Source organism: Natator depressus, chromosome 21 (genome assembly GCF_965152275.1).
Source record: "Natator depressus isolate rNatDep1 chromosome 21, rNatDep2.hap1, whole genome shotgun sequence".
NCBI classification, from domain to species: Eukaryota; Metazoa; Chordata; order Testudines; family Cheloniidae; genus Natator; species Natator depressus.
Window position 1 is genome coordinate 9,635,082 of NC_134254.1, and position 19,386 is coordinate 9,654,467.

Consider the following 19,386-nt stretch of genomic DNA (forward strand, 5'->3'; position numbering starts at 1 on the left):
ATTGGGGATGTGGCTGCAAGGAATGGGTGAGTCAGATGTGATCTGTAGCTCGAGCTAATGCCCTTGAACTCCTGACCCTCTTCACACATCACATCGAGTGCTCTGATTTAGCTTTCACATCTCCCCGCTCTTCTATTTTTGTTTCTACTCCAAACAAGAGTTCTTGGGCCAGATGCCTAGCGCCACTCCGCTCCCTTAAGACCCTTCCTCGGGAGTCCCCAGCAGCCACAGAGCCAGCCCTTGCCACAAAAGGCACATCAGGGACAGGAAAGGGAAGTGAGGTAAGCATGGTAGCTCTGACAATCCCCAGCTGATGTATGGCCTCTATGGGGACCAGAGCCAGCTGGCACAGTCTGGGGGGGATGGGGAAGCTGCTCTAAACTGCTCTGGGACCAAGGCAGAGAATCAGGGAGCTATAACTGGCTTCCTGCCAGCCACCTTTCTGCTGCCACTGAGGCTTACAGCTTACGCTGGGCACTGTGATGGCTGGACATTCAGCAGGAAGGGGTGACAGATGGGAACCCTGTGGGCATGCCGTACTAAGGAGTCCATTAGAGGCATGCGGGGAGGGCAGATTACTAGGCACAGCCCCTTGGGAGAACCAACCCCTGCCTAACCTCCAACAGTCAGTAAAACCTCATGGTCACTGGTACCAACGGTTGGGGCTAGAGCTGAAGCTGGGCAGGAAGGATTGTTCCTCAACCACAGTCGATCTCCTGCTCAAATGGCTTTTCCCCTCTATAGCTGGCTGCCAGTTCAGCACCTGATCAACACCCAGCAATCTGTATTAATCCCTCCCGTCCCACGCCCGTGTAAGAACTAGATCACTGCCCAGCATTCCTCTTCCAGCACCCACCTGTCTCCTCCTCTCCTCCTGAGCCCCTCACTCGGGTCCAGAATTTTGCCTGTCCCCACTGTGGGGACGAGCATGCTGTACTAGGTATTGCTTTTGTAGTGGTTTGGCCACAAGTTAGTATCCCATGGCGAGGAGCATTACAGTAGGACTCTGCAGGGAAACCCCTGCTGTTCAGTGCAACAAACACCCACATTTTCTGACCAGGAGCAAGGAGGAGATACGGAGGCAGGCTGTTAGCCTCCAGCGTACACTCAGACAGTCCACTTCATCACCACCCATCACGGGCATCTTTACACGCTGGCTGCTTTCACCACAGGTTTGTGGGTTGGGATTATTGCAAGGACTGTAACCAAGTTCCCCCTTCGTAGGGTTTTCATTTCCTTAGAGCAAGGAGGGTTCCTTTCAAGGAAAGAAAAGAAAAAAAAAAGGGGGGGGGGGGGGAAAGAACTGGTGGCATTGTTTAACCCAGAGATTGAAATGCTCTGTGCACAGCACAGGCAGCCAGGGGTGTCATTTGCTATAGGGTAAGGGGGGCAGTTCCCTCCCCTCCTCCAGATTTTTCATAGGTCTGTATGCCCCACCCCATCCCCCAATCCTCTCAACTTTGCAGGCTATAATATAATCACATATAATGGTCTATATGCTGACACAACTTTGCCGCACTGCCTGCCTCTCCCCCTCCTCCCCCCGCCATTTTTCTGAAATAACACCCCTGCAGACAGCCCAGCTGCAAGCTTCCCTTGCTGAGACAGCTAATGAGGGCCAGTGGTGGTGGAGGTTAAGGTAGACACCTGTCCACAGCTCTCTGGACTGAGCTCACCCACTTGTTCTACAGTTTTTTGGTCCTCTCTCTTCTGCGCTGGTGTCGAACCTGCAGGGCGAAGGAGAAAAGGCTATCCTGGCCCATTCCCAGCCCTGCCCCCAAAGCATCCAGTGCCTCCCTGACCAGCAGCCCAATTAAAAACAGATGAAAATGACATTCTTATTTCAAAGCAGCTCCCAATGGGTGCTGGGTTTAGCAGATGAAACATGGGGCCAACTGAACCAATGTAAGACACTGTTAAAAATCACACAGCAGTTTCCCCACTGGATTCTCTCCTTGTTCCAAGGTAGGTTCCAAATAAACTTAAACGTAAGATATCCCTTCTCTGCTCCTCTCAATGCCTCTGGTAGCTGGCTAGCTATGCAACAGTGCCAGCCAGAGACTGAATACAGTACTGCAGATCAATCATTCATTTAGCAGCTCCTTGCCCTATTTGTCTCATCTCCCAGTTCAAACCTGCCTTCTGTCCACTTAGAAATTAGTGCTAGCAACAGGGATGATTGTCTAGTAAGGTTACGGGGGTAACAAGCAAATGCCCCGAGACAGTCCTTGCAGTGGGTTGAGTTTGACGGGGCCCAGTTGAATATTTTTGGAGGTGGCAGAGAATAAAAGTGGTAAACAAAGCAAAGGTTCAAGTTTTAAAGGTTCCCTTCTTGGGTCCCATATGACTGACTCCACTGGGACTCGATCACTTACCATAAAGCATCTTATTTTAAAAAAAATCTATTAGCCTTAAATCTGGTACCTGGGAAATTGGTTGAAACAAAAAACAGATAACTCACACATCTGGCAGATTCACAGATCGCAAGGGCAGAAGGGACCACTATGGTAATCTCGTCTGACCTCCTAGATTGCCCTAGCCATATAATTTCTCCAAAATAATTTCTAGAGCAGATATTCTAGAAAAAAAACATCTAATCATGATTTAAAATGGTCACTGATGGAGAATCCAGCATGGCTCATGGTAAACTGTTCCGGATCAAGATGATAAAGTCTAACCAGCATGGTTCTTACAAAGGAAAATCATGTCTCACTAACCTACTAGATTGCTTGGAACTTATCAACAGAACCAGTTGACATAATTTATTTAGATTTTCCAAAGGCCTTTGACAAGGTCCTGCACAAGGGGCTATTAAAGAAACTAATTAGTCATGAAGAATCATTGGCTTGGGTCAAAAAGATTAACAGCAGGGTGCCTGAAGGTGCTGTGCTAGGGCTGGAGTTCAGTGTCCTCTGGAAGAAAGGGTGAGCACTGCAGTAACAACATTTGCAGATAATACCCAGTTATTTAGGTTAGGCGAGACCAGAGAGAACACTGAGGAATTCCAGAGGGACCTAATCAAGCCCGATGAATTGGCAACATGATGGGAAGTGATGCTTAGTGTTGATCAATGCAAAATAATGCACACTGAAGGGAGGGGAGGGGGGAGAAAGAGCTACTCATACAGCTTACAGGGTTCCAAATTAACTGTATCAACTCAGGAGAAGGGCCTGGATGTCACGGCTCAGTGAGACCTTCACTCAATGTGCAGCTGGTGAAAAACGGCGAACAAGATGGCAGGGTGTATAAGGAATCGGATGCAGCACGCTATGGAAAATATTCTGTCTTTAAAAATCTGTGGTTTGCAGATACTGTGTAGTACGTGGCACCCCATTTTCAAAAGGATATTGACATAACAAGAGGGTGGGGACAGGGTCCAGAGTGACCTAGATAAATTGGAGGATTTGGCCAAAAGAAATCTGATGAGGTTCAACAAGGAAAGAGCCCAGCGGAGGGCAACAAAAATGATTGGGACTGGAGCACATGACTTACGATGAGAGGCTGAGGGAACTGGGCTTGTTTAGTCTGCAGAAGAAAGAGTGAGGGGGGATTTGAGAGCAGCCTTCAACTACCTGAAAGGGAGTTCCAAAGAGGATGGAGCTCAGCTGTTCTCAGTGGTGGCAGATGACAGAACAAGGAGCAATGGTCTCAAGTTGCAGTTGGAGAGGTCTAAGTTGAATATTAGGAAACACTATTTCACCTGGAGGGTGGTGAAGCACTGGAATGGGTTACCTAGGGAGGTGGTGGAATCTCCATCCTTAGAGGTTTTTAAGGCCCGGCTTGACAAAGCCCTGGCTGAGATGATTTAGTTGGTGCTGGTCCTGCTTTGGGCAGGGGGTTGGACTAGATGACCTCCTGAGGTCTCTTCCAACCCTGATCTTCTATGATTCTATAGGAGGAGGTTCAGAGACAGGTGAAGAAAATGGTCAAGGGCCTGGAAGAACACTCATATGACGGGACGTTTGCTACCATTTTACCTTAGAAAGGAAAAGAATAAGAGAGGACAAGTATATAAAATAATGAATGGTCTAGAGAAGGGGAGCTAATGTTCTCCTTTCTTGGAACAAATAAAAGCTGTGTCATTCTAAACTGATAAAAGGAAATACTGTTTCCATATAAAGTATAATAAGATAGAGGAACCAATGCAGATGTTGCTGATGATTAGCATTTACCAGGATTCAAAGAGGGTGTGGGAATTTAGATGGATAACAGGAACAGCCAGAGTTATCACAGTTAATGCTAACACAAATTTCAGAAGGGATATTAAACCTCATGCTTCAGGGTTAAAGCCAATCTCTTAACTATTAGGGATTAGGATGAGGCCTTCATGGGGGCAGATTACCCCACATTTTCCTACGGCGGGCTTCTTTCACTTTCCTCTGAAGCACGTCTGAGCCAGGTTACCAGACTAGACAAGGGTCTGATGCACTCTGGCAATCCCTACGAGATCCGCCACTGCAACTGCCTAGAAGAGTAATCACAGCATCCCTTTACCAGCCATCCCAGCTGCCTCCTCCCGTCCTACTCCAGCAAGCTGTGCACCGCAACCAGCAAAGGTTCACGACACAGGCAAGAACGGAAAAATCCCTGAGAACGCTTGAGATACTTCTAGTCTTATTGCTGCTGCTTCTTCTATCCAGTCTCCAAGATAAACTTAAGTAGCCTTGGCCCCAGCTACAGTAGCCTTTAGACAGGAGCCAGCTTCAGGGCACTGAAGCCATGTATGAGCTGAGACCTGGCTCTCCCACTCTCCTGCTCCCTCCCCACTGGCTGGCCGAACAGCGCTAGAAACAGGGTTAGCAGGAATTGGGTCTGAACCCAGTCTGGGGCCCAGGTGGACACAGCCTAAATCCAGTCACAGTTTGCAAGCTTTACACAGTAACCAGAAGTGGGAAGCACAGATGGACCCAAGCCTCAAGGCTCAGAGCCAGATTTAGAAACTCCTGCACTCACCGCACAAAAGCTCAGGGGATTTCAGAGCGTGGACTCTGCTTTGCCACCACTCTGAATAACAGCCGACAGGGAGCGGTTTACATCTCCAATCATGCACAGAGATACAGAAGTCAGGTAAGAGGGGCCCCGCCAGACGGATTCTCCATAAAAAAGTTTATGTTTGGATGAAGACCATCGTCTGCTGTGCCTGTAAGCCAAACACCACAGACTTGGGATGGTGCATCGCAACCCAGGACATTCACTCCTGATTTACCCCAGGATTTTTAACCTGACTGTATTTTAGTGTTTGAAAACAAGCCGTTCCTTTATACATCTGCTGCCACCCTGAAGTTCAGGCTTCTGCATTCCCCTAGGAAGGGCTGGCAACCAGGACAAGTAGCACAGTCCTAGGATGCTGCTCTGTTTAGGTGTCTGTGATGTTCCTGGGTGGGGGGAAAAAGCACATCTCCAAATTCAGGTCCTGACAGGATCAGTCTGTCATTTTGTCTGGGGGCAACTGGATTTCTAGTCATGACTGTCACATGCCAAACAGTGTATTTGTTTAGAGGTGGACAGGGATGCTTTTTAAAAGCAACTGGGAAAGCTAAGAATCTGGGGCTTGGTAGGCTGGGAGCAAGAGAAGGTAAGAGCAAACCCTCCCTGGACTCTCCAGCACTGGCTGACCCCCTCCAATGACTTACAAGCAGAGACTGTAACGCCTGTGGCTGTAATCCTGTTATGTGAAGGCCGGCGAGATCTGGGCTGAGATCCATTAGAGGATGTTCCGTGCCTTTCCTTGGGAGGGCTCTTGAGAATGCCACTGAGTGGATGCGGGAGACACGTGCATTACCTAAACAACATGTTTGTTCCTCTAATGGGGCTTCTACGGTCTCTGTACACTGCAGAAGCCTGTAACCCTCACCCATCGCTGCATGCTGGGAACGTCATTGCACTGATGTTCCTGACTGAAGCATTCAACCTCTGGATGAGATCATCAATCCCTCCCCACACCCCAAAGCCCCCCATTAATGCCTCTCTGTGTAGTTCTTGGCAGTCTCCCCACAGATGGCAGTCTCTCCGTGGATGGTGCTGTCTCAGAAGAGGAGTCGTCATATCCAAACTGCTCTCCCTTGTTTGTTCCCTGAGCCCCTCTCTCTCAGGAGATGTCTTTATGACGGAGTGGACTATTGAGAGAGAGTTTGGCCGGATTACCGGCCTCGGCCTCCACTCCAGTCATGGGCTGAAGAAGCGTCGTACCACCAAATGACCCAGCAGGACCACGACCAACACCCCCATCATGTACAACACGTAAACGTTATCCAACTCCAGTGCTGCCACCTAGCAGGAGAGAGAAGTGGCAGGTGAAAGACACAGCAACAGGATGATCCAATTGCACTTGTGTTGCTGGCATGCCTGGCACTCAGACATCACCTGGGTTGCTTTTTGCACAAACTTGGCAGCATTGGATTCATTAAAATATGCTCGTGCTCCGTCCTGCAACTGAATAAACCAGATTCTGATCTGATTTACACCATGGTAAATCCACAGTAACTTCAGATCATTATCAGTGAATAAGCTTTTACATCTCCCAGCCAGCTCTTGGGTACACACAATAGGCATGCCTACCGCAGCTAAGGGGTCCAATCAGCCCTTTACTTTCAGTGCAGCAGTTTCGATATAAGAACGGCCAGACTGGGTCAGACCAATGGTCCCTCTAGCCCAGTATCCTGTCTTGTGACAGTAGACATTGCCAGACGCTTCAGAAGGATTGAACAGAACAGGCAGGGATCCATCCCCTGTCATCCTTTCCCAGCTTCTGGCAATCAGCGCTAGGGACATCCAGAGCATGGGGTTGCATCCCTGACCATTTTGCTAATAGCCATTGATGGACCTATCCTCTATGAACTTATCTAATTCTTTTTTGAGCCCCACTATAGTTTTGGCCTTCACAACATCCCCCTGGCAAGGAGTTCCACAAGTTGACTGTGCATAGTGTGAAGAAGTACTTCCTTTTGTTTGTGTTAAAACTGCTGCCTACTAATTTCATTTCCCCCTTCTCGTAACACAAGAATTAGATTCTCTGTTTCTTGTGTTACGAGAAGGGGTAAATAACACATCCCTATTCACTTTCTCCACACCATCCATGGTTTTTACAGACCTCTATCGTATCCCGCCCCCATTAGCTGTCTCTTTTACAAGCTGAAAAGTCCCAGTTTTCTTAATCTCTCCTCATATGGAGGCTGTTTCATATTCTTAATCATTTTAGTTGCCCTTCTCTGTACCTTTTCCAATTCTAATATATCTTTTTTGAGATGGGGTGACCAGAACTGTATGCAGGTGTGGGTGAACAATGGATTTATAGAGTGGCATTATGATATTGTCCATCTTATTATCTATCCCTTTCCTAAGGGGATATGGCTCTCATCTCTTCTATTATCGGACACTCACTAACATGGCAGGGGAAGGACCTCACTCAGAGCTACACTTTCTACGCTGCACTCAAATTTGGAGTGCCTCATTTTTCAGATGTCCAGCTTTAAACAAGCAGGGTGTGATTTGCTGAGCACATTCAACTCCCACCGGAGACAACAGGAGCTGTGGCTGGCTAGACCTCCTAAGAACTGGGTTGCTTGTACACACAGGGAGGGTGCTTAGGATACTAGACTAGGGGTGGGGAAACCCCGGTTCAATTCCCTGCTCTGCCACAGGCTCCCTGTGTGACCTTAGGCAAGTCATTTAGCCTCTCAGTGCCTCAGTTTCCCACCTGTACAGTGGAGATAATACCACTGGCCTGCTACACAGAGGTGTTGTGAAGATAAATATGGAAAAGTTTGTGAGGTGCCCAAATATTATGGAGATAGAGGCCATGTAAGTACCGTAGATAAACAGATACTGGTGTTTAAGTGTGGATTAAGTACCTAATTTTAGGTTCCAAGTTTGAATATTTTGGCCTAACTCCTGAAGCATCCGCACAGCTGGCTGCATTCTGAGGCCTCCCCCTCTGCGTCACGGTACCCCGAACTGGTCAGAGCTCAGCGGCAAGCTCCTCTGACTCAATTTGACCAGCAACACTGCTCACAAGCCCAGCTAAGCGAGGAATCACGCTGACCCTAGCTCAGCCCAGGCGCCCGGCAGAGAAGAAAAGCCAGGCTCACTTACCCATCCTCCTTGGTCGGCAATCCACTGGGCGATCCGGTTGCGGAGCACGAATTCTGCCACGTAGCGAGCGATGCTCCGGAGGAAGCCGGTCACCCCGAGCTGGTACACATGAATCGCCATCCGGTAACCGAACCCCAGCAGCGCAATCACCCTGCCCCAGTTAATGCCGCTGTCAAACAAGCTGTAACAGAACCAAACCTCCTGGTTAAAAAAAAAAAACACAACACGCTGGCTCTGGCACTCTGCCGCCCCCTGTTGGGCTGCTCCGTCCATTCACGTTACCCTGCAGCTGGTGGAATGTCCAGGGGTTCACAGGCGTGTCCTCTGCACACCTGGAGCACTCTGGGCCCTCAAGCTACATCCTACCCAAAAAGAAAAGGAGGACTTGTGGCACCTCAGAGACTACCCAATTTATTTGAGCATAAGCTTTCATAAGCTACAGCTCACTTCATCGGATGCATAGTTTTCCACTTTATGCAAAACTTTATGCATCCGATGAAGTGAGCTGTAGCTCACGAAAGCTTATGCTCAAATAAATTGGTTAGTCTCTAAGGTGCCACAAGTACTCCTTTTCTTTTTGCGAATACAGACTAACACGGCTGCTACTCTGAATCCTACCCAAACAAATTTAGTAACAGCTTAGTGGTGAAAAACAAACACAACTAACTGCATAGTTCTGCTCTCCCACACGCTCAACCACAACCACTAACAGTTTGCACTCTGTGAGCTGTAGCTATCCTGGAAGGAACACATTCGCCCTGGGGCTTTATCTATGCAACAGAGATATGCAGGTTTGAACCGGACAGTGGCCCAGGCGTATTAGGACATGATTTTTTCTTCGCCTGGATGCATAAAAATTAAATACCTCCCACAGGGCTGGATTCTGATCTCACTTTAGCCTGCCAGCTCTTTAGGGCAAGGATGGACTTCCAACATATATCCATGCAGCATCAACCCAATGGGGTCCCAGTCCTGATCTGAGCTTCCAGGTGCATACAAACAACTGCCGTTTATATGGGGTTTCGCACCAGTGTCACTATACTGAGTTACTCCTGATTTGCACCAGAGTATGTGTGACAAGAATCAGGCCCTGGGTTTTAACCTGGGTGCCTGTCATGTCTATTTCTGTTCGCACCGCTGCAGAGAAACTGTTCTAATGCAGGTATCTGTCCCGACCCACAGCACAAAGATAAGGCTCTTCAGAGTGCAGATGGGGCATGTCATGGAAAGAGGCGAGTTAGTGGAGACGGAGGAAGGAACAACACTGAAAAGGCAGGATGGAGAGTTAGTGACAGAGGTTAATTTACCTGTTTGCTGTGCGTTACCCGCCTCAGGATGGCAAAGCGTGGCTTCCCGAAGAAAGGGAGCAGGAAGAAAGGACAGAAGAGACAGTTAGGCAATGTACAGTGTGTGCCCGGGGGGAAGGCTAGGAGAGGGGCGTTGGTGTGGAGCCTGTCAGCGTCAAGACACTGGGCTATTATTTGTACAAGGCCTGGCCTAACGAGGGAGGAAGTGGACTGGGAATTAGACTGGGCCTCAAGTTTCAATCCCCAGCTCAGCCTTAGGCAAATTGCTTCATCTTCTCTGTGCCTCTGATCTCCATCTGCGAAACAGAGCTAAGCCTTCCCCCCATCGCAGGGGGCCTGCAGGGATAGAATCCATTGGTGGTTGTGAGGTGCTCGGATACTGTGGCGATGCAGGGCATGACAGTACCTAGACAGAATGAGGTCATGACCTGGCTAGCCTCTAGGGGCTACCACAAAATAGGGGAGATAGCTGGCGGGCAAGTGGGAGGGGAACCACAGTCTCCACAGGGGCCTTTCCCTGCTGCCACCAAGCTTTGGGTTCACCAGACATAGAATCATAGAATCATAGAATATCAGGGTTGGAAGGGACCCCAGAAGGTCATCTAGTCCAACCCCCTGCTCGAAGCAGGACCAATTCCCAGTTAAATCATCCCAGCCAGGGCTTTGTCAAGCCTGACCTTAAAAACCTCTAAGGAAGGAGATTCTACCACCTCCCTAGGTAACGCATTCCAGTGTTTCACCACCCTCTTAGTGAAAAAGTTTTTCCTAATATCCAATCTAAACCTCCCCCATTGCAACTTGAGACCATTACTCCTCGTTCTGTCATCTGCTACCATTGAGAACAGTCTAGAGCCATCCTCTTTGGAACCCCCTTTCAGGTAGTTGAAAGCAGCTATCAAATCCCCCCTCATTCTTCTCTTCTGCAGACTAAACAATCCCAGCTCCCTCAGCCTCTCTTCATAAGTCATGTGCTCTAGACCCCTAATCATTTTTGTTGCCCTTCGCTGGACTCTCTCCAATTTATCCACATCCTTCTTGTAGTGTGGAGCCCAAAACTGGACACAGTACTCCAGATGAGGCCTCACCAGTGTCGAATAGAGGGGAACGATCACATCCCTCGATCTGCTCGCTATGCCCCTACTTATACATCCCAAAATGCCATTGGCCTTCTTGGCAACAAGGGCACACTGTTGACTCATATCCAGCTTCTCGTCCACTGTCACCCCTAGGTCCTTTTCCGCAGAACTGCTGCCTAGCCATTCGGTCCCTAGTCTGTAGCGGTGCATTGGATTCTTCCATCCTAAGTGCAGGACCCTGCACTTATCCTTATTGAACCTCATCAGATTTCTTTTGGCCCAATCCTCCAATTTGTCTAGGTCCTTCTGTATCCTATCCCTCCCCTCCAGCGTATCTACCACTCCTCCCAGTTTAGTATCATCTGCAAATTTGCTGAGAGTGCAATCCACACCATCCTCCAGATCATTTATGAAGATATTGAACAAAACCGGCCCCAGGACCGACCCCTGGGGCACTCCACTTGACACCGGCTGCCAACTAGACATGGAGCCATTTATCACTACCCGTTGAGCCCGACAATCTAGCCAGCTTTCTACCCACCTTATAGTGCATTCATCTAGCCCATACTTCCTTAACTTGCTGACAAGAATACTGTGGGAGACCGTGTCAAAAGCTTTGCTAAAGTCAAGAAACAATACATCCACTGCTTTCCCTTCATCCACAGAACCAGTAATCTCATCATAAAAGGCGATTAGATTAGTCAGGCATGACCTTCCCTTGGTGAATCCATGCTGACTGTTCCTGATCACTTTCCTCTCATGTAAGTGCTTCAGGATTGATTCTTTGAGGACCTGCTCCATGATTTTTCCAGGGACTGAGGTGAGGCTGACTGGCCTGTAGTTCCCAGGATCCTCCTTCTTCCCTTTTTTAAAGATTGGCACTACATTAGCCTTTTTCCAGTCATCCGGGACTTCCCCCGTTCGCCACTAGTTTTCAAAGATAATGGCCAAGGGCTCTGCAATCACAGCCGCCAATTCCTTCAGCACTCTCGGATGTAACTCGTCCGGCCCCATGGACTTGTGCACGTCCAGCTTTTCTAAATAGTCCCTAACCACCTCTATCTCCACAGAGGGCTGGCCATCTCTTCCCCATGACAGACAGCAGGAAGACATGCCTGCTGTCTTCCCCTTCACGCCGGGGTAAGCCACCTCACCTGTGGCCAGGCAAGCAGTAGCAGCTGAGAGGTGAAGCGCTTTCCTCTATCTCCTCTCTGATATGGGAGGGACATCTAAAGGGCAGGTGGGGCCACTGGACTGCACGGAATCCAGCACTCTAGGAAGCTGCCCCGATCCCCCTGCATCTCTGCAGCCATTTCAACACAGCATGCATCAGTCAACGCGCCAAGTGCGTCGGGCTGCTCTTGAAATCGGAAGGTTTCCGGGCACTGCGGGTCCGTTGCTCGGTTTTAGACAGAGGGAGCAGGCTTCTCCCCTGCGTCCAAGCTCTTCTCAGCATAAGGGGCACCGGGAACCGATGAGAGGGTCTATGCCAGTCCTGGTGTGAGTTACAGCAGCCTGGGAGACTGAGGACTGTTGTAACAAAGTGGAGCTCTGCCCTTCCCCCTCCACAGGGGTGGAGCATGCCCAGCCCAGGAGCCAGCGCCACCAGCTTTATGCCAGCTCAGAGTTCACACAGGGATGGTCAGTTACAGCCAGAATCCAGCCCCTTTTGCACAGCCTGAGGAGCTGGGAGGATCACATGGGAAGATCTCGCCTTGTGCGTTTTCTGCACTACCAGACCAGGCTCCCTCTCCACCCACTGACCTCTGAGAGAGACTCTCCTCCCGCCGAGAACGAGCAAGCTAGATGATCAGAGTCCCAACTCCTCAGACTCTCTGCTTTCACTTTTCACACACCCACACCCCAGAGGACGGACAGACAACACCTTCCTTAAGGGACTGTGGAGTAACAAGGTCTGCATGGTACCTAAGGTCAAAGGCTGGACTGAGCTGGTTCAAGGCTGATTGTCAGAGGCACTGAGCCCCTGCAGGGCCTGCTGCCTGAAGCTGTGTTTGCTTAGCACAGACTGGAAATCAGGCCCTGCGCTTTTAACCGTCAAGCCTTTCTGACTGTGAAGAAAAACCTTCCCAATGGGGGCTGACGCAGGGCTGCCCAGGAATGAAACAGTGACTATATTCCCCTCTCGTGCTGGTTTTACACCAATGTAACTCCAGACATTGGTAAACTCCCTCCTGATGTCACAGAGAGGAGAGCCAGGCCCCACAGCTCTGCCCACTCAACCGGCGTTTAGTTGTCATGATTAGGCTTGAGAGTGATGGGGTAGATTTTCACGACAGGAGGCCAGCAGGCCATCCATCCTTCTGCATGCTCACTAGCACGTGCAAGGCCTGCCAGTGCATTTAAAACGGGACCGAAGACCCATTTACATGCTGCCAACATCTGACATGGATGTACAATGACAGGCGCAAGAGCAGACAGGCGGAAAACACGGGCTTATTTTAGACACTGCTTCATGAAACGCCAGCCTTCCATTATGAACTGGTTCACGGCTGATACCAGCTTCTCTGGGGCTGTGGGCTGGGCTTGGGGGCAGAATTTGGGTGCCAGCTGTCCTGGCATTGTGGGCAGAGCGAGGGTAAAACAATGCCAATTTTCGCTCCTCTGATTTTCACCCTGCGTGCCAGTCGGACCCACTCTGCGACATCACCAGCGTTCCTTGGGAGTGCAGGGAGCTGGCTGCCTTACCTGGAGGCTATCTTAGTGAAGTACTCGTAGGCATTGTCCTTCGTGGGCTGCAGGGTCTTCAGCATGTTCCGGAACTCTGCGTCATACCGCATGTTGATGTCATCTCCGATGATGGCCAGGCGCCTACCCACCTGGTTGCTGGTGCTGCCAAGAGGATGGAAAGCATTAGCGATGGGCCCAACTTCCACGCAGGGCCAGGAGGATGCAGGGTCAGGCCACAAATAGGGTGCGAATCCCACCCTGAACATGGATTGTGTTGGGGGACGTACGATTCAGCCTGTAATGGGAAGAGCTTTACCTGCCCGGCTCCTGCTGGATCTCTGCAATCTCAGGGTCCATCGGCACCTCCCCTCCACCCTCTTCCCTCTCCTGCTGGTAGCGGTAGAAGGCATAGCTCCGGAACACCTCCTCGGTCTCCTGGGCCACCTGATCTTCTGAGGGAGAGACAAGGATTGGCAGGGTCAGGCGGGCAGCTCCCTGGGGTGCGCAGGAGTGAGGAAACCACTCCTTATCTTAAAATACTGGGGAACCTGTGTGGCCTCCCCCATATCCTTTGAGACAGTGTGTCCCCACGGCACTAACCCCTGTTCTGCTGCATTCTCCGTCATTCTGATGGACCAAATGACCACTGTGCTCCTTAGGCAGCACGCCCTTCGCACCAGGGACTGGCTCTGCAGATTGGTCTGCACAGGCCTGCTGTGCTTTGGGGGCTCTACAAACCAGCAGAGGAGCCCTCTGAGGCTTGAAGCACTGCCAAATGCCACGTGAAACACCAGCCGGGCTTGCCCTCCATGCAGAGCTGCACCAGTTTGATTAAATTAAACCAGTGCCAAAGGCAGTCGGGCTGCCCTTATTCTGGCCTGACCCAGTGTTGTTTCAGTTTAGCTGAAGTCAATTAGAAAGGGGTTTAAAATGAACTGAAATTATAATACTCAGATATGCTTTTCATCTCTCTCTCTCATACAGAGGTCAGTATTATCATCCCCGTTTTACAGATGAGGAAACTGAGGCACAGAGTAGGGACATCACTTGCCCAGGTTCACCCAGCAGGCCACTGACACAGCTAGGAACAGAACCCAAGTCTCCTGAGTCCCTGTCCAGTGCACTCTCCACTGTCCCATACTGCCTCCAGTAATAAAGCCACTCAAACTGAAATAAGCATTTCCACACAGGACTTTGTACCCATATAACTAAACCCGTGCCATTTTTTAGTTAGACAAGGCCTTAGCAACAAGCCTCGCTACAGGATCGAACGAGGGCTGAACTTGGACCTTGGAGGGTACGTATCAGTGGCAAATAGGGTAAGAAAATTAGAGACGTTCAAAACAAAACAAGTCGAGGGCTAACTGGGAGACCCTTAAAAACAGGAGGACTCCCATGTCAAAGATACAACCACAGACCATGGGGCTCCCACCCAAAGTTACATGCAGAGAGCACGCTCCAGAAGGAGAGGAATTCAAACAGATACGATGCAGTCACATCTCGGACAGCCTGTTTTTTGGCCGCTTGACTTGAGACTTGGATTTTTCAGAAGTGCTGAGAACCCATAGCTCGCTCTGATTTCAACTGCAGCTGCAGGTGCTCAGAACCTCTGAAAATCCCGGCCCCAAGGTGTCCGAAGTCAGGCACTGAGAAAAGCCCCAGAGGCTGCCAAAACAAATTAAGTGGTCAACTTCAAAAGTGTTAGCTTCATGCTTTATTGCTTTTAAACAAACATGCACCCACACAAACAAACCAAAGCAAACTTTCTTATGAGTGGTTTCAGAGTAGCAGCCGTGTTAGTCTGTATTCGCAAAAAGAAAAGGAGGACTTGTGGCACCTTAGAGACTAACCAATTTATTTGAGCATAAGCTTTTGTGAGCTACAGCTCACTTCATCGGATACATAAAGTTTTCCACTAACCAATTTATTTGAGCATAAACTTTCATGAGCTACAGCTCACTTCATCAGATGCATAAAGTTTTCCACTTTATGCAAAACTTTATGCATCTGATGAAGTGAGCTGTAGCTAACGAAAGCTTATGCTCAAATAAATTGGTTAGTCTCTAAGGTGCCACAAGTACTCTTTTTCTTTTTTCTTATGAGTGGCTTTCGGAAAATGAGACGTATTGGAGAATTTTTATCCCTGGGGAGCGATGCCAATTCTCATGATTTTATCACAGGTTTCACAATAGTTGATGTCATTCTTAAAGACCCAGCTGCTGGAGTCAGGTGATGATGTAAAAAAAAATAGTTTATGGCCTTTGTGTTTGTGGAGAAAAGCTTGAAAATGCAGATTCCTAACTGTTTCAGAGAGCTAGTCAGAGAGTTTATGGCCAAATGGGAACGCGAGATCATGCAGTCTGATCTCCTTTGTAGCATGGGCCACCAACACACCCTGCACCCACACACTGACCAAACAACCAAAATGAGACCAAAGTATTACAGCTCCCAGGAGACTAGACTATTATGAGCCACAGGCAGAGAACAGGAGGGACAGAGGTATATCAATGTCCAAGGCCTCGACAATGGCAGCGAAAGATTGAGAGATGCCCAGATAATCCTGGCAGATAACCTGTGCCCCATGCTGCAGAGACAGGTGAAAAAAACAACAACCCAAGTTCACTGACCTGGGGAGAAATTCCTTCCTGACCCCACATATCAGTTAGACCCTGAGCACATGAGCAAGAACCAACCAGCCAAGCACCCAAGACAGGGGATGCTCAGTGCCACCTCAGAACCGTGGCTCTTCCAGTCCAATGTCCCATCTCCAGCTGTGCCCATCTCTGGTGCCTCAAAGGAAGGGGGAACCCTCCCAGAATACACTGGAGTGTGGGGAGCAAAATTCCTTCCTGACCCCTGCTCAAGTCTGGCTGAAACCCTGAAGCATGAGCTTTTAGGAACATAAGACATAAACCAGAAGTGAGCCCGAGGGCTGCTGAGTGCTCCCCACACCATCACAAACAACCCCATCATAAAATCACGCTCATAAATTTGTCCATCTCTCTCTTAAAGCAAATTAAATTGCTTAGCCCTTCCCCCTTCCCACTAAATCTTAGTGGGAGCCTGTCCCAGAACCTCACCCTTCCGATGGTTAGAAACCTTCTTCTAATTCCCAGCCCCAGTTTGCTCATGGCCCGTTTACGTCCATTTGTTCTTGTCCCAAAAACATCCTTCCGCTTAAATAACTGCATCCTCCCTGGTATTTATAGAGAGTAATCCTAGCGCCATCGGCCTTATTGCTACATTAAACAAGCCAAGCTCTTCCAGGCTCCTCTCATAAGCTAGGCCCTCCATTCCCCTGATCATCCTAATAGCTCTTCTCTGCACCTGTTCTGGTTTGAATTCATCTTTCTTGCATCGAAAACTGTACGCAGGATTCCAGACAAGGTCTTACCAGTGCCTCATACAAAGGCATTAATCCTTCTCTTCATGTAGCTTACGGTCAGAAAGGACCATTAGATCACCTAGCCTGACCTCCTGCACATCACAGACCATTGCATTTCACCCAGATATTGCTGTAAAGAGCCCAATAATGAGTTAAATTAAAACATTTCAGTCCTCCGAAGTCTAAACCATCATGTGCCACTAGCAGAGAACAGGAAAGACTGAGGTACATTGATACAAGAGCCCATTGCAATGGCAGGGAATAGATTATGTGAGATGTGCCAAGTTCAAACACTGGGAGGCAAATGAAAAGAATTCAATATTGATTAGTTTTGAAAATCTCATTCTGGTTTTTTTTTTTTTTTTTGGGAGGGCAGAGGCCTGGCACAATCGGGTCCTGGTCCAGGACTGAGACTCCAATGCCAATAATAATTTTTGAACACTTGAGGTTGGCCATACCGCCCATATATATGCCTTGTTGTTCGCAAGTGTGAATGATTCAATGTGAATTGTTACCGGAATGCTATAAATATCTGGCATGTGGGAGCCAACCCATCAACCCAGCCCGGCATCTCTCTGCAGCCACTGCAGGATTGTTCCCTATGGGGTATTTCCTAACAATACGTCCGCTCTAGTTATAAATAGCCCGAGCAATGGGGCTGCCACCGCTTTCCCTGCGAGGATTCTTGTGCAGTTGTATAGGTCCGCCAGGTGATTGTGGACAACGAAGGCTTGCCTAAACCATTTTCGTGCGGTCCCTTCTTATTTAATCACTTGCTGTCTGAGCTCACTTACACCAGTTTGTCTGGCAGCTACAAAAGCCATCTGGGTTTCTGTGTCCTTTGCGTGACCTGGTGACAATAACCGGAAGAAAGCCGTGCTCTCACACAACATTGCTTCAGATGCTTTAACCACTAAATTCCACACACACACTCACACCATGTGGCTTCAGCAACATTTCTAGCATCAAACCAGGGGCAAAGAATGTTTCCTTCTCATGGCTGAAATGTCTCTCTGGAGCACTCGAGCCAGGCACAGGCCTTGTTCTGACCCCTCTGCACAGAGGTGACTTTTAGTGTGACTTCAGGCCAGTCGCTTGACTCCCAAAGCCCCAGAGAACTGCGCTGCTGCAAAACAGGAACCTCGCTGAAACCCAGGTGATGCATCTGAAGCCGAGCTGCCCTGCAGAACGGCTGCTGCTCACCCTCCCAGACATCCCCACCCCTGCTCTGCACCAGCAGGAGTCCAAACCCTCTGCTTTGATAACAAACAAAGACAGGAGAGATAAGTCACTAGCTCGGCAGGATGGGTCTGAGGCTCAGCCGGAAGTAGGGGGCAGGGGTTGTTTTGGATAAGCCTGCGATTGTTTCTGGACACAGCCTCTTCTTCTCCAGAGTCAGGGTTGTAAACAGCTCTCGGCTTGGAACGCCAGGTATTCTGGGCTCAACGCATAACATGCGGAGCAGTAATGTCACCTGGCTGACTGTGCAAGGAAAAAAACAAAGCAGGCTCCCACACATGCTTAGGAAGTGAGCCAACTGGGTAAAGGTGGCTGGATCCACAGAACAAAGGCTGGGGTAGCGTTTCCCTGCTGTTGCTATCGTGGGTTAAGCTCCATCAGCCGCAAGAGCACCAGTGCAGACAGGCAGCTAGTGTTCTCTCGACATTGATGGCTCCCATGCTGGAAGGAAAAATCTAGCGGACACGAGACCTGTGTTAGGGCTTGTCTCCTCTTGAAAATTTACCATAACAGCTATTCCAGAATCAGAATGTCCCCATGTAGGGAGCCCCCAGCTAAGCATGGCAGCTCTTAAGAACCGGTGGTAATAGACACCTTATAAAGCCCAGTATTACATCGATCAGGGTCCCTATGGTTGACCCCAACCAGCTAATCTGTGTTAAATTACAAATTGCCTTGTCTACGCTATGGTTAAACATTTTAAACAGCACAATTTTTTGCCTACTGAAGACAAAGGTATTGGCTTAATTAAGACTATTCACCTGCTTAAATATAAAGTACGTGCATAGCATTTGTAGAATCAGAGTCTAAATGTCGACACAAGGTGCAAAGCAGTGGAGTACGGGGCCCATATACATTTAAACTCAGGTCTGGGCATGGGCCATTCATATGAGTTTCAGAGGTGCAGAGCACTTGCAGTCCCCATTGACTTCAGTCCCCGTTGATTTGTGGGTCCTTAGCAAGTCTGAGAAATCAAGCCCAAGATCACGCCAATAACACAATTATGGCTGGGAACTAGATAACTGGGTAATTGACTAATGGACAGATGGATGCAGACAGTGAGTCAGAGACATGGTGAGGTTACATAAACTGTAGGTTGTGTAAATAAATGGATGCGGGCGGGGGTTGGGGGGGGGGGATGACAAACACATACACACCCTGATACTTTCTGGCATTGTTTTTGATTCAGCGAGAACAGATTTATTTGGATGTAAACAATTCCCGGACTGTGGCGACGTCGAAGGCAGGGGTGCAGTGCTGGCCAAAGGGGAACTAGAAAACGAAACTGACTGACTCACAGTTTCAATGAAACACAGAAAAGTAAATAAGCAGCATGAACAGCAAAGAGGAGACAGGCTAAAAAACAAAAAACCACTTTCTGTTTTAAAAGCCCCAGATGGTAGTGCTAGTAACATAGGGACAGAAGTATTCTGGGACAGGGCCCGTCTTTTTGTCCTGTGTTTGTACAGCCCCTAGCTGGTCCAGGATTGGGGTCCTAGGTGCTCCAACAGTATAAATAATCTTTTTGAAATACATATTTTTCAAATGCTACCCGTCAGCTCTATCATTTGGAAATCTCCTCCACCCTTAAAAAAAAAAA

General features: G+C 49.0%; 1 protein-coding gene across 1 annotated transcript in view; it reads right to left on the reverse strand.

Annotated features, from left to right (window-relative positions):
- Nucleotides 1-1,472: 1,472 nt before the first annotated feature.
- The window catches only part of BAK1 (BCL2 antagonist/killer 1), a 36,698-nt gene continuing 18,784 nt past the window's right edge, over nt 1,473-19,386 (reverse strand). Inside the window, exons 3-6 of the mRNA XM_074936133.1 lie at nt 13,479-13,614; nt 13,181-13,324; nt 8,092-8,272; nt 1,473-6,270 (exon numbers count right to left, since the gene is read on the reverse strand). Of these exons, the coding sequence (XP_074792234.1) occupies nt 6,166-6,270; nt 8,092-8,272; nt 13,181-13,324; nt 13,479-13,614 (566 nt within the window). The 3' untranslated portion in view covers nt 1,473-6,165. The remainder of the gene's footprint in view (nt 6,271-8,091; nt 8,273-13,180; nt 13,325-13,478; nt 13,615-19,386) is intronic.